General features: G+C 40.6%; 1 protein-coding gene across 1 annotated transcript in view; it reads left to right on the forward strand.

The window, feature by feature from the left end:
- The window catches only part of COL28A1 (collagen type XXVIII alpha 1 chain), a 158,259-nt gene extending 144,245 nt beyond the window's left edge, over positions 1–14,014 (forward strand). The window contains 2 exon segments of the mRNA XM_065884024.1: positions 8,200–8,338; positions 13,842–14,014. Coding sequence (XP_065740096.1) covers positions 8,200–8,338; positions 13,842–14,014 — 312 coding nt within the window.
- The last annotated feature ends 1,253 nt before the right edge of the window (positions 14,015–15,267 follow it).

A 15,267-nucleotide genomic window follows, 5' to 3' on the forward strand; every position in this document is an offset into this window, starting at 1 on the left:
TGTGTCTAATTAAACTTTGTGTCTCTCAGGACCTAAAACTGTGCTTCGTCTTGCACACAGTAGATGCTCAATAAATACTTATGGACCAAACCAAGGCTATACCAACTGTTAGAAAAAGAAATCTGAAGATTTCCTTCGGTGAAAGGCATCAACTATACCATCATTAACAAGATTGTATACATAAAAAAATCCTTATCTTTTATGGGACTAACAATGTTGGTACTTGATGTTCCTTTATTCTTTCTGGGTGTGGCCTATCGGGGAAAGATTTCCCAGATACAAATGGGAAGAGGGCAATTAAATCAAGTAAACATCATTTAATCAGACCAAGTGGCTACATCCAGTAATGGCCCATTAGGCAAATAAGTATATGGATTTCATATATGAAGTCACTTTTTGTCATTCTAAATGTATTCATAATTAATGTCAATGCAAAGAGTGTTTACTCACTGAAGCCAGTTTCTTGTAACAGTATTGCAGATTTCTTTCCCCCTTGAAAGAGCAGAAAGAAGCCCTGTCTACCCTTTCCATAAAGGTTCTTTTTTGTATTATGAAAAATTGTCCCCAGATTGCAAATAACTTAGATAACTGGCAGCAGAAATTTTTTTCTCTCTGTAGAAAGGAGGCTGTGGGATTCCTATGAGGAGTGATTCCACAGCAACACAGTGAAGGTGACAGCCAAGCTGGTGTGGCAAGAGTCCCCCTGAGTAGCTCCTGCATGAGGTGGAGAGGCATGGTGGAGGCCAAGGGGGAGCTCAGAGTCCCCTCCTTCTATTTAATATGGTCCTGATGTATAGTCCAATGCCAGCCTTAAGCCGAGCATGCCGGTTCCTCATTTCTATGGAAGAAGTGGATGTTCTGTATTGATGTAAATTACAGAAAACTAACACAGCAGGCTGACTTTGCTGGCTGTCCTGCCCTCTCCTTGTCCATCCTCTCTTTTAGTGAGACCCTATCCCTGGTCCCCATTCCACGGGCCGCATTTCTCCCCTCCTTTCATTATCACACAAGCTGCTCAAAGATCTCCATCTCCATTTTCAATTTTTCCATCTCTTCCTCTCAATGCCCCACAACCGTTCTGTGTTCTTACTCCATCTCAAGATCCATCTAAAGAGGGCCACTTCTGAAACCAGGGTTCCACTGGCAATTTCTTCGAGAACCAGAGCCTTAGGCAGGTTCTGCCTTGATAATGGAGTTGGATGTGTCCCTTCACCCTCAGACCTGACCATGGGCTCTGTCCTCAACTCTGGTGTGACACCTGCTTGTCCCCTACTGTGTTCTGAGGCCATTCCCTTCTGCCTCTTCCAAGACCAGGATCTTCCTTCCCTGTGGTACTCTTTCCTGCCGGCACTTCTGACTCTTTCCGTAGAGTCAGGAAATAGGCTTCAGCCTCTCCCATCTCAAAAATTCCCGAACTTGGGCTTCCCTGGTGGTGCAGTGGTTGGGAGTCCGCCTGCCGATGCAGGGGACACGGGTTCGTGCCCCGGTCCGGGAGGATCCCACATGCCGCAGAGCGGCTGGGCCCGTGAGCCATGACTGCTGAGCCTGTGCATCCGGAGCCTGTGCTCCGCAACGGCAGAGGCCACAACAGTGAGAGGCCCGCGTATGGCAAAAAAAAAAAAAAAAAAAAAAAAAAAAATTCCCAAACCCTCTCTTAGTTCACATGTCCCTTTTGCTACTGCCCTATCGCTATGTTTATATAATAAAGTTATTCCACAGGCCAGTCTCTGCTGTCTCTGCCCCCCACAACCACACATGCACCCTCACTCTCCTTCTCTCCATCTCCCTGTGGCTCTCACTGTTTCCTCACTTCCATTCCCCTGGGAAACCCTCTGAAGTCAGGCTGCTGCCTCCAATATGCCCCTGAAGCTCAGATGGAAAAGTCACCAACAACCCTTTAATTGCCAAATCTTTATTGCCATATTCTTACCTAATCTTTCTTTTGCATGTATCACCGTGCTGCTGCTTATTTCTGATTTTGCAAGTTGTCTCTCTTCCTTGTCCTTCTTCTGAGCATTCTTTCTCAATTGCTTTTGGGTTTTTTCTTTCTCTGTTTACCCCTTCATATTAAACTCAATTTTTCTGAGATTTGTCCTTAGCCTGCTTCTCTTCTTGTTCCATATTCTCTTTCTGAGTTCCAAAGCCACGTGTGCTAACTCTCAAATCTGCCTCCCCAATCCAGACCTTTCTCCTGGGTCCCGGATTCACATTTTGATTGTCTGTGCACATCTTCTTCTGGGTGCCCTGCAGGCATTCAACATGGAATACGTTCACCGTGCTGCTCCTCCAGATTTCCTTCTAGGGGTATGGTCCCTCCAACCAGCCGGGTACCTGGCAAGAAACCTGGGATACACCTGTAGCTCTGTTCTCACTGTATCGTCCCCACTTGTTGGTACTATGGTCTTTGGTCTGTTCTTATCATCCCTCGATCTATGCTCTCAATTCCTTTCTCCTCATCAATACCTCTACTGCTTTAGATCAGGGCCTCATCATTTCTTATCAGTATTTAATAATATGGTCTCAAAACTCTTATCCCATCTCTCTTTTCTATATCCTCTTCAGCTTATCCATTACTTGCTGATAGTGTCATTTTATTTTTTTGCTCTTTTAAAAATAACATCATTGAGGGCTTCCCTGGTGGCTCAGTGGTTGAGAATCTGCCTGCTAATGCAGGGGACATGGGTTCAAGCCCTGGTCTGGGAGGATCCCACATGCCGCGGAGCAACTAGGCCCGTGTGCCACAACTACTGAGCCTGCGCGTCTGGAGCCTGTGCTCCGCAACAAGAGAGGCCGCGACAGTGAGAGGTCCGCGCACCGCGATGAAGAGCGGCCCCCACTTGCCACAACTAGAGAAAGCCCTCGCGCAGAAACGAAGACCCAGCACAGCAAAAATAAATAAATAAATTACTAAACTCCTACCCCCAACATCTTCTTTAAAAATAAAATAAAATTAAAATTAAAAATAACATCATTGAATTATTTATCATATATACGATTCCATTTTGGCTGAATTTTCTTAAAAACCTGTCTTTAGTACCATGGCCTACATTTTAACTTGGTACTGAGTATCCATGACAGATTAGGAAAAAGACACAAATATTTGAGTACATCTATATTTTCTCCTTATGTCATATTCAAGTAAAATTTTATAGGTTGCTCAATCATATTATACTCACTATTGAATGCAGTAGCCTATTCAAAGTCCATAATCAATACTTTCAAAATACATGGACTTTTTAAACTTTCAAAAAACTTGGGACTAAGCCTAATACTAGTTTATTTTCTCCACTGACATGAAAATTAGGCTGATTTCCTGAAATCAGACCTAATTATTTGTAAGTGGCCTTGACTAAGCCACATACACAGATACAGTTATATTGGTCAATACAATAATTTATTTGTTTATAAAGTAAAATTAATACTTTCTCATTGTGGTAGTCAAAAAAACCCCTCAAATTCTTCTTGATAAACTGCATAACAATGAATTATTAGTATTGCCAGGTGATGTGTCTGTGGAAGCCTCATATATTACTAATCATAGACTTATTAGCCTTAGAATGTAAGATGTTCCTCTCTTAGGGAGCAGAAAAAAATAACATATTGCAAACTGATCTAGAAAGACCATGCCAGATCTGGAAGTCAGGAAACTTGGCTTGTAGTCTCAATGCTGAAGCTAAATCCTTTATTTCCTTGTCTCCAGAATTTATACTTTTCCTACTTTATTATTTCAGAGATTGGTATGCATTTGCTTAGCATGCTGTGGTCTTTTTTTAGACTTAAAATTTATAGTGTATTTCACAGTGAATGACATCTTAGAAATGAGATCTGACAGCTGCCTGGCATTGGGTGAATCACCTGTTTCTTAAGGTTTCCATTTCCTCATTTGTAAAATAAGGGATTATTACCAGAATATTCTTCCTTTTGTAAAAGTATGTGATTAGAACGGTCCAAAACCTTTAGTGGGCAATGCCAGAATGGAGGACATGATGCTAATGTATGAGAGGGTTTAGACAGAATAAAATCCTGCAGTTTCCCTGTAGGAAAGCTGCAGGCGATCAGGGGAGGTGCCGCCCAAACTCAAGGTGTTCCTCACAGCCCTCAGCAACCTTAAATGCAAATGGAGAGCATTCAGTAAGTGCTTGCGTGCTGAGAGACCTGGCAAAGAAGTGTTATTACCTGGGAAGCCTCAATCAAGGTCAGAACCTGCGAAGCCAGGCACCTTGAAGGCCCTGGCCGTGCCCCAGCTGGCAGGAGCAGAATCCCCACAGCTGACTGGGAGAAACGTGGCCCTGCACTGCTGGGAAAAGCTAAGTCTGAGCACATGGGCTAATACTCATGATCATCAGCACTCATCCAGGGGAGACGGGAGCTCAAGTTTAAAGAGCTTGTCTGCAATATATGCAAGGTTCTGGGTAATGAGTTATGAGGAAAATGTTCGGAAATCAGAAACCAAAGGACCTTCTAGAACTGTGTGGCACCTATTCAGTTATCCTTCTTTAGGTCATATACTCACATTCTTGGATGCTGCTTGAAATCTGTTTTCTCCCCTTAAAGATCTGCTCTAAAGGCTAGAAAGGACTGAGCATAACACATCTGCCTGTCCAGCTGCATGGAACAGCCCGGCCTCCAGGTGTTGGCCCCTCATGTGCCCGGCTCCTCTGCTGTGTTTTACTGTGTGAGCCCTGCTCGGAGCTGGGGCCATTCACCTCCTCCAAGGCAGGCCAGTGTGGGGGGAGCAGAAGTGTGCAGAGCTGATAGGCAGCCTGTTGTGTTTAGGTTTAAGATTTATAATAAAATAAAATAACAGAGAACGCACATAGCAAACACTGGAGTGCCCACCACCCAGACATAACTGGTGTTTCCCTCTGCTCATCACTGTTGCTTCAGACAAACTTAGAGTCCTTGCTGTTCTCCTTCAGAGTCTCTTTCCTCCTCCTCTCTCCAGAAGCAGCCACTATCATGAATTCGGTGTGTATTCTGCCAGTAAAGTTTGGGGCGGCTTATATCCCACTTTCAGAGTTGGAAGGTATGTTAGGGGCTAATCTTTCCCTACTGTAAAATGATGACATTAAAGCCTAGAGGAGAGAATTCTCCGGGAGTCCAGTGGTTAGGACTACTCGCTGCTTCCACTTCAGGGGGCGCGGGTTTGATCGCTGGTCTGGGAACTAAGATTCCGCATGCCTTGTGGCATGGCCAAAAAAATCAATAAATAAAATAAAATAATAAAGCCTAGAGGAGGGCTTCCCTGGTGGTGCAGTGGTTGAGAGTCCGCTTGCCGATGCAGGGGACGCGGGTTCGTGCCCCGGTCCGGGAAGATCCCACATGCCACGGAGCGGCTGTGCCCGTGAGTCATGGCCGCTGAGCCTGCGCATCCGGAGCTTGTGCTCCGCGACAGGAGAGGCCACAACAGTGAGAGGCCCATGTACCAAAGAAAAAATAATAATAAAAAAAATAATTAATTAAAAAAATATATATATATGCATATAGAAAAAAGACTGGGGAAAAAACCACCTGAGTATCAACAACAATTATTTCTGGGAAGTGGAATCACTTGTGATTTCTAGTTTCCTCCTTGCTTGTCCAGATTTTGTAAATTCCCTTCAATGAACATGTTTGTTTTGTAATAAGAAAATTATAAAAATGGAAAACTATAATATATAACATAAATATGTATTATGTAAACTATACATAATATAGTTATGTATTTGCTTAAATAAACTGAAATCACATGGAGCCAAAATATAAAATTATTCTCATTTATGAAAAAAAAATTTCACTTGTTCTAGAACCTGAGGTGTAATGTTCTAGTAGTCAAAATTCCCAAATAGGGCTTCCCTGGTGGCGCAGTGGTTAAGAATCCGCCTGCCAATGCAGGGAACACGGGTTCGAGACCTGGTCCGGGAAGATCCCACATGCCACAGAGCAATTAAGCCCGTGCACCACAACTACTGAGCCTAAGCTCTAGAGCCCGTGTGCCACAACTACTGAAGCCTGTGTGCCTAGAGCCCATGCTCCACAACAAGAGAAGCCACCGCAATGAGAAGCCCGCGCACCACAATGAAGAGCAGCCCCTGCTCGCCACAACTAGAAAAAGCCCACACACAGCAACGAAGACCCAACACAGCCTAAAATAAATAAATTTATTTTTTTTAATTCCCAAATAATGACGTGATTGAGAAAGAAAACATACACTCCTAAACTTACAAGAGGTAAAGAATGACTTATGAGAGCTTAAGACTTGAACAAGATGGTTATTTAGAGGCTGAGTTAATTCCTTTAGGAGAACCATGCTGCCCAGTGAAGTTCTTCAAAGGAACATTCTCACCTGACAGTATATCTCAAGTGTAGCCACAACGTCTGTTGTCTTTTTTATGTTTGATAAGCTACTCCTCAGTCAAGCTTTTCTTTTAACTTATTTTTTGCTTCAAATGAAATATGAGCAAGCAAAAAAACAAAACAAAACAGTACTTCTTTCCTGAAAAGGGCATTTCTAATTTTGCCACTAACTTACCAATAATTTGGGGGAAGCTTTAGATTATTAATTATTTGGAGCTTCAGATTCCTCCACAGAAAATGAAGTACTGATAAATGTTTCCTCTAAACTTAAAATTCTGTAGTTCTATGAATATAACAAAATTCACATTCAAATCATCATCTGCATATACAGGATCATTCTGAAAGAAAGAGGAATGCCAACTGACCCAGAGTTCTACCACCATTTGTACCAAAAGATGTGTTTGGGGTTAGTGAAACATCACTACTGTATTTGAATTGAGTGCCCTTTATATAGGCTGATAACCAGACCAGTCCCAATGGAAATATTTGCTCTGATAATCATTTAATTATTGTAAAAATATACATACATGAGTAATAGAGTTAGCTAGCTCTTCCGCATTGTGTGTGTGTGGGGGTACAGAATCAAAAGCAGTGGAAGAGTTTAGGTGGCAGAGAGCAGCTAATGATGACAGCTGGCTTTGGTCATAAGATGACAGGGGGGCTTCCCTGGTGGCGCAGTGGTTGAGAGTCCGCCTGCCGATGCAGGGGACGCAGGTTCGTGCCCTGGTCTGGGAAGATCCCACATGCTGTGGAGTGGCTGGGCCTCTGAGCCATGGCCGCTGAGCCTGCGTGTCCGGAGCCTGTGCTCTGCAACGGGAGAGGCCACAACAGTGAGAGGCCCACGTACCGCAAAAAAAAAAAAAAAGATGACAGGAACCACAGGTGAGGAAGCATCAAAAATGACTTTACCTAGTTCACAGATTTGCCTATTTAAATAAATAAACAAAAGCAAACAAACAAGAGAGGGCCTTGCGAGGATAAATGACCACCCTGTGCTAGGACTGAAATGAATTATCGATTCAACCTCATGTAGCTGGGGTCCAAGGAAAAAGAAAAAGAACTTAATTAGACCCATAAAGGATTGTCCTAGCTCCTGGCAACTGTAGTCAAGAATAACTGATGTGACTTTTTTTTAAGTTTTTAAGCAAAACACATTTTCTTCCTTGTTTCATTACATATCATAAATTTAGATGAAACTTGGAAATCTTAGTTCAGAAAATTTGCTTTTGAAATTATAATCCTTTATCCCTTAGCTAGCATACATTTCTCAGAACTTCTTAGAAGCTAAGCATCCTGCAGCATTTGACATTTGCTGGGGTCCAGATAATAGGATGAGATGAGAAGTGACTGCTATTGTTTTTATTTTAACAGTATTATTGTCCTCTGTCACTTCAATTCCCAATCTCAACATTGGTGGAGTTCATGGTAGATATTTTGGAATATATTGTTAAGTTCTCTAGTTTTAGAAAACAGAGAGGAAAAGGCCATTTAAAAAAAAAAAAAGGTCAAAGAAATTAGTGGTTATTTTCCCTCTTCATACAACTGACTAAGAAAAGGATGAAGATGAACTCCTCCCAAACTCACATGTTTTGTACCCTGCAGGTAGATCTCTCTGAAAGGCCCAGCACAAAAGCATTTGTGCCTGGCAGTGGGAAAAATGTGTGTGACCAAGAGGTGGTCAGAAAATCCATAACTTATGCATTCAGGAATGCCTGACATAGAGGAGAGGCATCGTTTCGTGGGCTTTTATTGAAATAATTAATATTGAAGAACTGGGGAGAAACTTTTCTTTAAGTGTTCCCCAAAGTAAAGTAGCTTTTTTGACTTGATATCACCAGATTCAAAACTGAATTTTTTGTATAGGTCAGTGTCTCTGGAGCCCAGGACAAAGAGAAGGAGCCTTCAGAGCCCACCTGGGCTGCCAGCCTTGCTGCCACTCCATCATCTGAGGCTGCCACCACCCAGGGGCCATTGCTCAGGTCCCCTGAGGATCAGGCATAGGGTTTGGAAACCAGAGCTCAAAGTCTCATTTTGAACTCACAGCGAGAAAAGTTCGTGCACGAAGGTAAGAGATTTCTGCCCGTCAGCTGTTGTATCTATAATATCAAGAAGGCACAGAAAGGATAGTCTCTAAAATCTCATCCAGAGAGAACATGTTTTGACTCTAAACAGGGAGGACAAAAGACGCTTTTCATTTTATTATATATAGAATTAGAAAACTGGCTGGCTGTTGGAACAAATTTGGTCAATCAAAAAATTTAAAGCTTTTATAGTGTTTATTGTTATTTTAAAATTTGAAAGCCTTTAGAGAGGATATTGCTCTCATGTTTGCAGTAGCTCTAACCGCTCCCTATTGTCTTACATGAAGCCTTCACACATGTATACATTTGAATTTTTGACCCCTGGTTGGAAGAAAGAAAAAGAAACTAGAATCTAGATTCCAATTCATCAGCATATTTTCTATGCAGTTAATGTCTACAGAAATTAATCGTTACATACACATTTGTGAAGAACATGCAAGAGAGACAACATCCTTGCCCAAAAGCAGCTTAGATTGGCTTGACAACAATATACATTATTCGGTTATTGCTTTTAAAGAGTGGAGGTAGTGAGAATCCACTTGCTCCCTTCTATTTGGCCGAAAAGGTAAATTTAGAGGTCAGTTTTGGCAAATAAGTGAATTGAGACATACTCCAAATCTGGGGAAATGATTATGGCAGATGCAGAAAGGGCTTATTTTGCTATTGAGAAATGAAGCTTACGACATTTAAACTGTCACACAGAACACAAGTGTCAGGCAGCAAGTATCTATTTGGTCTTTTTTGGGAATTTTCTCACCTTGGTATAAGTTCCTCAGTAAGAAATAATAATCAAGACACCAAGGACAAACATGAAATAAAAAGGGATTTAACAAATAGCTTTATTGTTGTAACTCTAATTAGCTTTATTTTTTATTTTTTTGGATAGTGGAAGTGTTTCTGAAACTTATTTGTAAACTGACATTAGAAGGTCTTGTTTTTATTGTCTTGTAAAAGCTGATCTTTTGGGCTTCCCTGGCGGTGCAGTGGTTAAGAATCCACCTGCCAATGCAGGGAACACGGGTTCGAGCCCTGGTCCGGGAAGATCCCACATGCTGCGGAGCAACTAAGCCCGGGCGCCACAACTACTGAGCCTGTGCTCTAGAGCTCTGAGCCACAACTACTGAGCCTGCGTGCCACAACTACTGAAGCCCATGCACCTAGAACCCATGCTCTGCAACAAAAGAAGCCACCACAATGAGAAGCCCAGTCACTGCAATGAAGAGTAGACCCCACTCGCTGCAACTAGAGAAAGCCGCACACAGCAACAAAGAACCAAAGCAGCCAAAAGTAAATAAATAAAATAAATAAATTTATTTTTTAAAAAGCTGATCTTTTTAAAAGAAAACTGATATAAAGAGAGCCCTTCATGGAGGCAGCCATTGTTGGCACGTATTCAAGTGGCACCCCAGAAGCAGCCCGGGACCACCTTGCTGCATGTCCCAGCCCAAGCCAAAGGAACATTCTGGCCCCAGTCACTCCATGCTACAGCCTAGCACTAGATCTGGGGTGGCCACAAGTGAAACAAGTGAAAAGACAGGATCATGGGGTACAGCTGAGCCAAACTCTGTAAGCCCATGAGCCCTACTTGCCACTCCCCTCCTTTTGGAGCAAAGATCCCAGAATGAAGAGAAGGAAAAACACACATTTTAAGGGAGAAGAGTCAGCTCAAGCCTGACCCTTGGGGCTTCCACTCCAGCAACTTGGGAGCAGACCCAAGGGCGGTGACAACTACTGAGCAGAGAGGATGTCCTGCCTCACACACAGCTCTACCTCTAGCTCCTCCACCTCCAGCCCAAACCGCTACCAAGGTGACAGCTGCCAGCTCACCCTGAGGAAAGACATGGCTGGCATCCACATCAAATCCAGCTCTCCCACCAAAGGCAGTGGGCACATGCACACAGCATAGGGACACTCCCACATAAGAACACCCCTTCAAAACCAAAATAGCTAACTGTTTCATCTAGGTTCATAGACACAGAGAAACTTAAGTGAAATGAAAAGGCAGAGGAACTACTCTCAACTGAAAGAGCAAAGAGAAAACCCATGAAAAAACAATGAAACAGAAATAAGCAACTTACCAGATAAAGAATTCAAATCATTGGTAATAAAAATGCTAACTGAATTGGGAAGAGAAATGATCTAAACACAGATCATTTTAATAAGGAACTAGAAAATAGAAAAACCCAATCAAACATAGATAATTCAGTATCTGGGATCCCAAGAATACTCCAGAAGCAATGAATAGCAGAATAAATGACACAGAAGGACACATAAGTGATCTGGAAGATAGAAGAATGGAAATCACTCAATCAGAACAATAGAATGACAAAAAACAAAACAAAACAAACAAACAAAAACAAGTGCAACATGCAAGATCTCTGGGATAACATCAAACATGCCTACATTTGTATCAAAAGAAGACAGAGAGAAGGGGATCAAAAATTCATTTGATGAGATTATTGCTGAAAACTTCCCAAATCTGAAGAAGGAAACAGATATCCAGTACAGAAAGCATAGAGGGTCCCAAATGAGATGAACCCCAACAGACCCACACCAAGACATATAATTAAAATAGCAAAAGTTAAAGAGAGAATTCTAAAGGCAGAAAGAGAAAAAAACAGAGAGTCATGTATAAGGGAATCCCCATAAGGCTATCAGCTGATTTCTCTGCAGAAAGTTAGCAGGCCAGAAGTGAGTGACATGGTATATTCAGACTGCTGAAAGGGAAAACCCACAACCTAGGATACTCTCCCCAGCAAGATTATCATTTAGAATAGAAGGAGAGATAAAGAATTTCTCAGACAAGCAAAAACTAAAAGATTAAGCAATACTAAACTTACCCTAAAAGAAATGTTGAGATAAAGGAACCCAAGCATACTACAAAAGAAAATCATCAAACCACAATGGGAGAAACACAAATAAGAATGAATGATCAGAGAAGAACTATAACCACAACTGGAAGACAAAGAACAAAATGGCCATTTATGACAAACCCACATACTCAGTGGTGAAAATATGGAAGCCTTTCCACTAAATTCAGGAACAAACAAGGATGCCCACTCTCACTGCTTCTATTTAACATAGCATTGGAAGTCCTAGCCACAGCAATCAGGCAAGATAAAGAAATAAGGGTATCCAGTTGGAAGGGAAGAAGTAAAACTGTCAGTATTTGCAGATGACATGATACTCTATATAGAGAACCCTAAAGTCTCCACACAAAAACTATTAGAACTAATAAATACTTCCAGCAAGGTTACAGGATACAAGATTAATATATGGAAATCTGTTGTGAGTCTATACACTAATAATGAAATATCAGAATTGAAAGTAAAAAAAAAAAAAATCTTGTTTAAAATCGCATCAAAAATATTATAGTACCTAGGAATAAACTTAACCAAGGATGTGAAAGACCTATACTCTGAAAACTATGAAACACAGATGAAGGAAATTGAAGATGATACAAAGAAATGGAAAGATATCTTTTGTTCTTGTATTGGAAGAATTAATATTGTTAAAATGGCCATGGTACCCAAAGCAATCTACAGATTTAATTCAATCCCTATCAAAATACTCATGATATTTTTCATAGAACTAGAACAAATAATCCTAAAATTCATATGTAACCACAAAGACCCCAAATTGCCAAAGCAATCTTGAGAAAAAAGAACAAAGCTGGAGGTACAACCCTCTCAGACTTCAACTATACTACAAAGCTACAGTAATCATAACAGTGTGGTACTGGCACAAAAATAGACATATAGATCAATGGGAGAGAATAGAGCACCCAGAAATAAACCCACACACCTACAATCAATTAATCTATGACAAAGAAGACAAGAAACACAATGGAGAAAAGACAGTCTCTTCAACAAGTGGTACTGGGAAAAATGGACAGCCACATGTAAAACAGTGAGATTAGAACATTTCCTCACACCATGTAAAAAGATAAACTCAAAATAGTTAAATAACTAAATGTAAGACCTGAAACCATAAAACTCCTAGAATAGAATGTAGGCAGAACATTCTTTGATATAAATAGTAGCAATGTTTTCTTGGATCAGTCTCCTAAGGCAAAAGAAATGAGAGCAAAAATAAACACATGGGACCTAATTAAACTTAAAAGCTTTTACACTGCAAATAAAACCTTAGACAAAATGAAAAGACAACCTACAGAATGGGAGAAAATATTTGCAAATGATGCCACTGACAACAGATTAATATTCCAAAATATAAAACAGCTCAGACAACTCAGTATGCAGCCACTATGGAAAACAGTATAGCGGTTCCTGAAAAAACTAAAAATAGAACTACCATATGACCCAGCAATTCTACTCCTGGGTATATGTCTGGAAAAAACAGAAACATTAATTAGAAAAGATACATGCACCTCAATGTTCATAGCAGTGCTGTTTACAATAGCCAAGACATAGAAGCAACCCATCAACAGGTGATTGGATCAAGAAGACGTGGTCTATGTATACAGTGGATACTACTCAGCCATAAAAAAGAACAAAATTCTGCCATTTGCAGCAACATGGATGGACCTAGAGAATACTATGCTTAGTGAAGTAATTCAAAGAAAGACAAATACTGTTTGATATCACTTATATGTGGACTCTACAAAATAATACAAATGTATGTATTGATATATGCAAAACAGAAACAGAGTCACAGATATAGAAAACAAACTTGCAGTTACCAAAGGGGAGAAGGAAGGGAGGAGGGACAAATTAGGAGTGTGGGATTAACAGATACAAACGACTATGTATAAAATTGATTAGCAACAAGGGTATACTGTATAGCACAGGGAATTACAGCCATTATCTTGTAATAACCTATAATGGAGTATAATCGGCAAAAATATTGAATCAGTATGCTGTACACCTGAAACTAATATAATATTGTAAATCAACTATACTTCAATTAAAAAAAGAAGAGAGTCCTTTATTTTACATTTTTTTGTAACTTAAAAGGATTTTCCTCCTTTAGTAAGCACAATCACATGTGATCATAGTGGTGCTTTCTATGAACAAACTTGGAAGGAATGTGTATGGAAGGCCAAAGTCATCTTCATTCCAAGTGCTAATTTGATTTCAAATCAAGTCCAAAGTAAATGAAGAAGTCCTATCTCTCTCCTGTCAATTAATCCTCACAAGAGTATTAGCCACAGTATTAGCTCACAGTATTGTCAGGAAAATATGCATTTTAATGGGGTTTCATGAAGTTCAAAAACTTTTATGTTTTCAAAGGAATGACTATCTAATTGTAGATGAAATATGTCAGGTATTCAGGAACCCATCCTTAACTTGGAGCCATACTTTTTTAGTTGGTGCGTTAGTGTGCATGGAGAATAAGCTTCCTAAAGCTTTTACTTTTCAGTAAAAGAAAAACTTATAATAACATGCTATCCTTTTCTCACTCTAGATCCTAGATATTTGGAACCTCTACAACCAGGAAACTGTAGCAAATATGTGGTTTGATGGTATTATGACAAACAGGTCAACTCCTGTGCTCACTTTTGGTTCAGTGGCTGTAAAGCCTCAGGAAATAGATTCAACAGTGAAAAGGAATGTGAAGAAATCTGCATTCAAGGATGAGCAAGTAAATCACCCTGTACTGGGTCAAATCTATGTCTCTATCTACAAGCCTAGAAAGAAGCTCTATAATTTCAATATTCACCCAATACAAATAAAACACCATATATGAGTGTATACTGAACATTGACAATTTATAAACATAGTCAAATCCTTACAACCACCCTAGGATGTAGGTATTATTAACTATTTTTACAGATGAAGACACTGAGGCTCTGAGAAGTTTAGGAACTTCTCAAACGTCACCAAACTAAAAAGTGGAAGAGATGGGGGGTCTGACCCAGGACTATGTAACTTCAACACACATGTTCTATCTATTTCACAACCTGCAATGTTGTTCTGATTGCCATTAATTCCTTTGCATGTATTATGTCGGATGAAACCCCTGCCCCAGAACACCCCCACTCCCCCCTGGCTCCCCCAATCCCTCACACCTGCCTCAGTCCCCCAAACCCCTAAAAGCCCTGACTGTAGCAAAAGGTAGCTGGTGGGGAAGGAACTGGGTATGGACATTAGAAGTGATGGGAGTATGTTTGTGCAGAGATGGTGGTGAGGTAAGAAAGATATCCTGCCTGAGGGAAACCCAGCAAGATGGAGTGGTTCTGAGAGATGAGCGGCCGTGGGATAGGAGTGGGGTTGGTGAGGGTAGTTAGATTTTTGCCTCATTTGCCCTGAAAATGATTAAGAAACTAATCTGAATTGAAATTGCAACTCAGATTTATTAACAATTGTCATTCCCCACTCTTCCAACATATTTGGAAGAAAAGCCTTTATTGTATGTTTAAGCTATATATTTAAAACAAAAATTGTAATTTAGACAAAGGAACATTTTCTACCCTTCCTTTAAAATGTGTAAAAGCAACTTTGAATTTCAGTGGGTTGGGATGGGAAGGCACTTGAAGGCCGAGGACCACTTGAAGCCCACATGAACTCCTGAGCAGAGCGTTTTAAACATACAGTGTACACTAAAAAAAAAATGAGCCACCAAATTGAAATGTAACCCAACAGAGTAGTAGAGAACTGGCTCTGTCATTTTATGACATCCAGTTTGGGAAGATCACTAGTTCTGAGCTGAACTCAGGCAGCATTGGTATATATCATCTCACAATACACTTTCCTCTTCTTTCAGGCCTGTGACCCTCATTTGAGTTTGGGGGTACACAAAAGTGCACCCAAAGAAGGAGGAACTGGAATAACAGCCATCTTAGCAAAAACAATTTTGTATAGCTTAAATTTTTATTATGTAGTATTTGATA

This window comes from Phocoena phocoena, chromosome 9 (assembly GCF_963924675.1).
Source record: "Phocoena phocoena chromosome 9, mPhoPho1.1, whole genome shotgun sequence".
NCBI classification, from domain to species: Eukaryota; Metazoa; Chordata; class Mammalia; order Artiodactyla; family Phocoenidae; genus Phocoena; species Phocoena phocoena.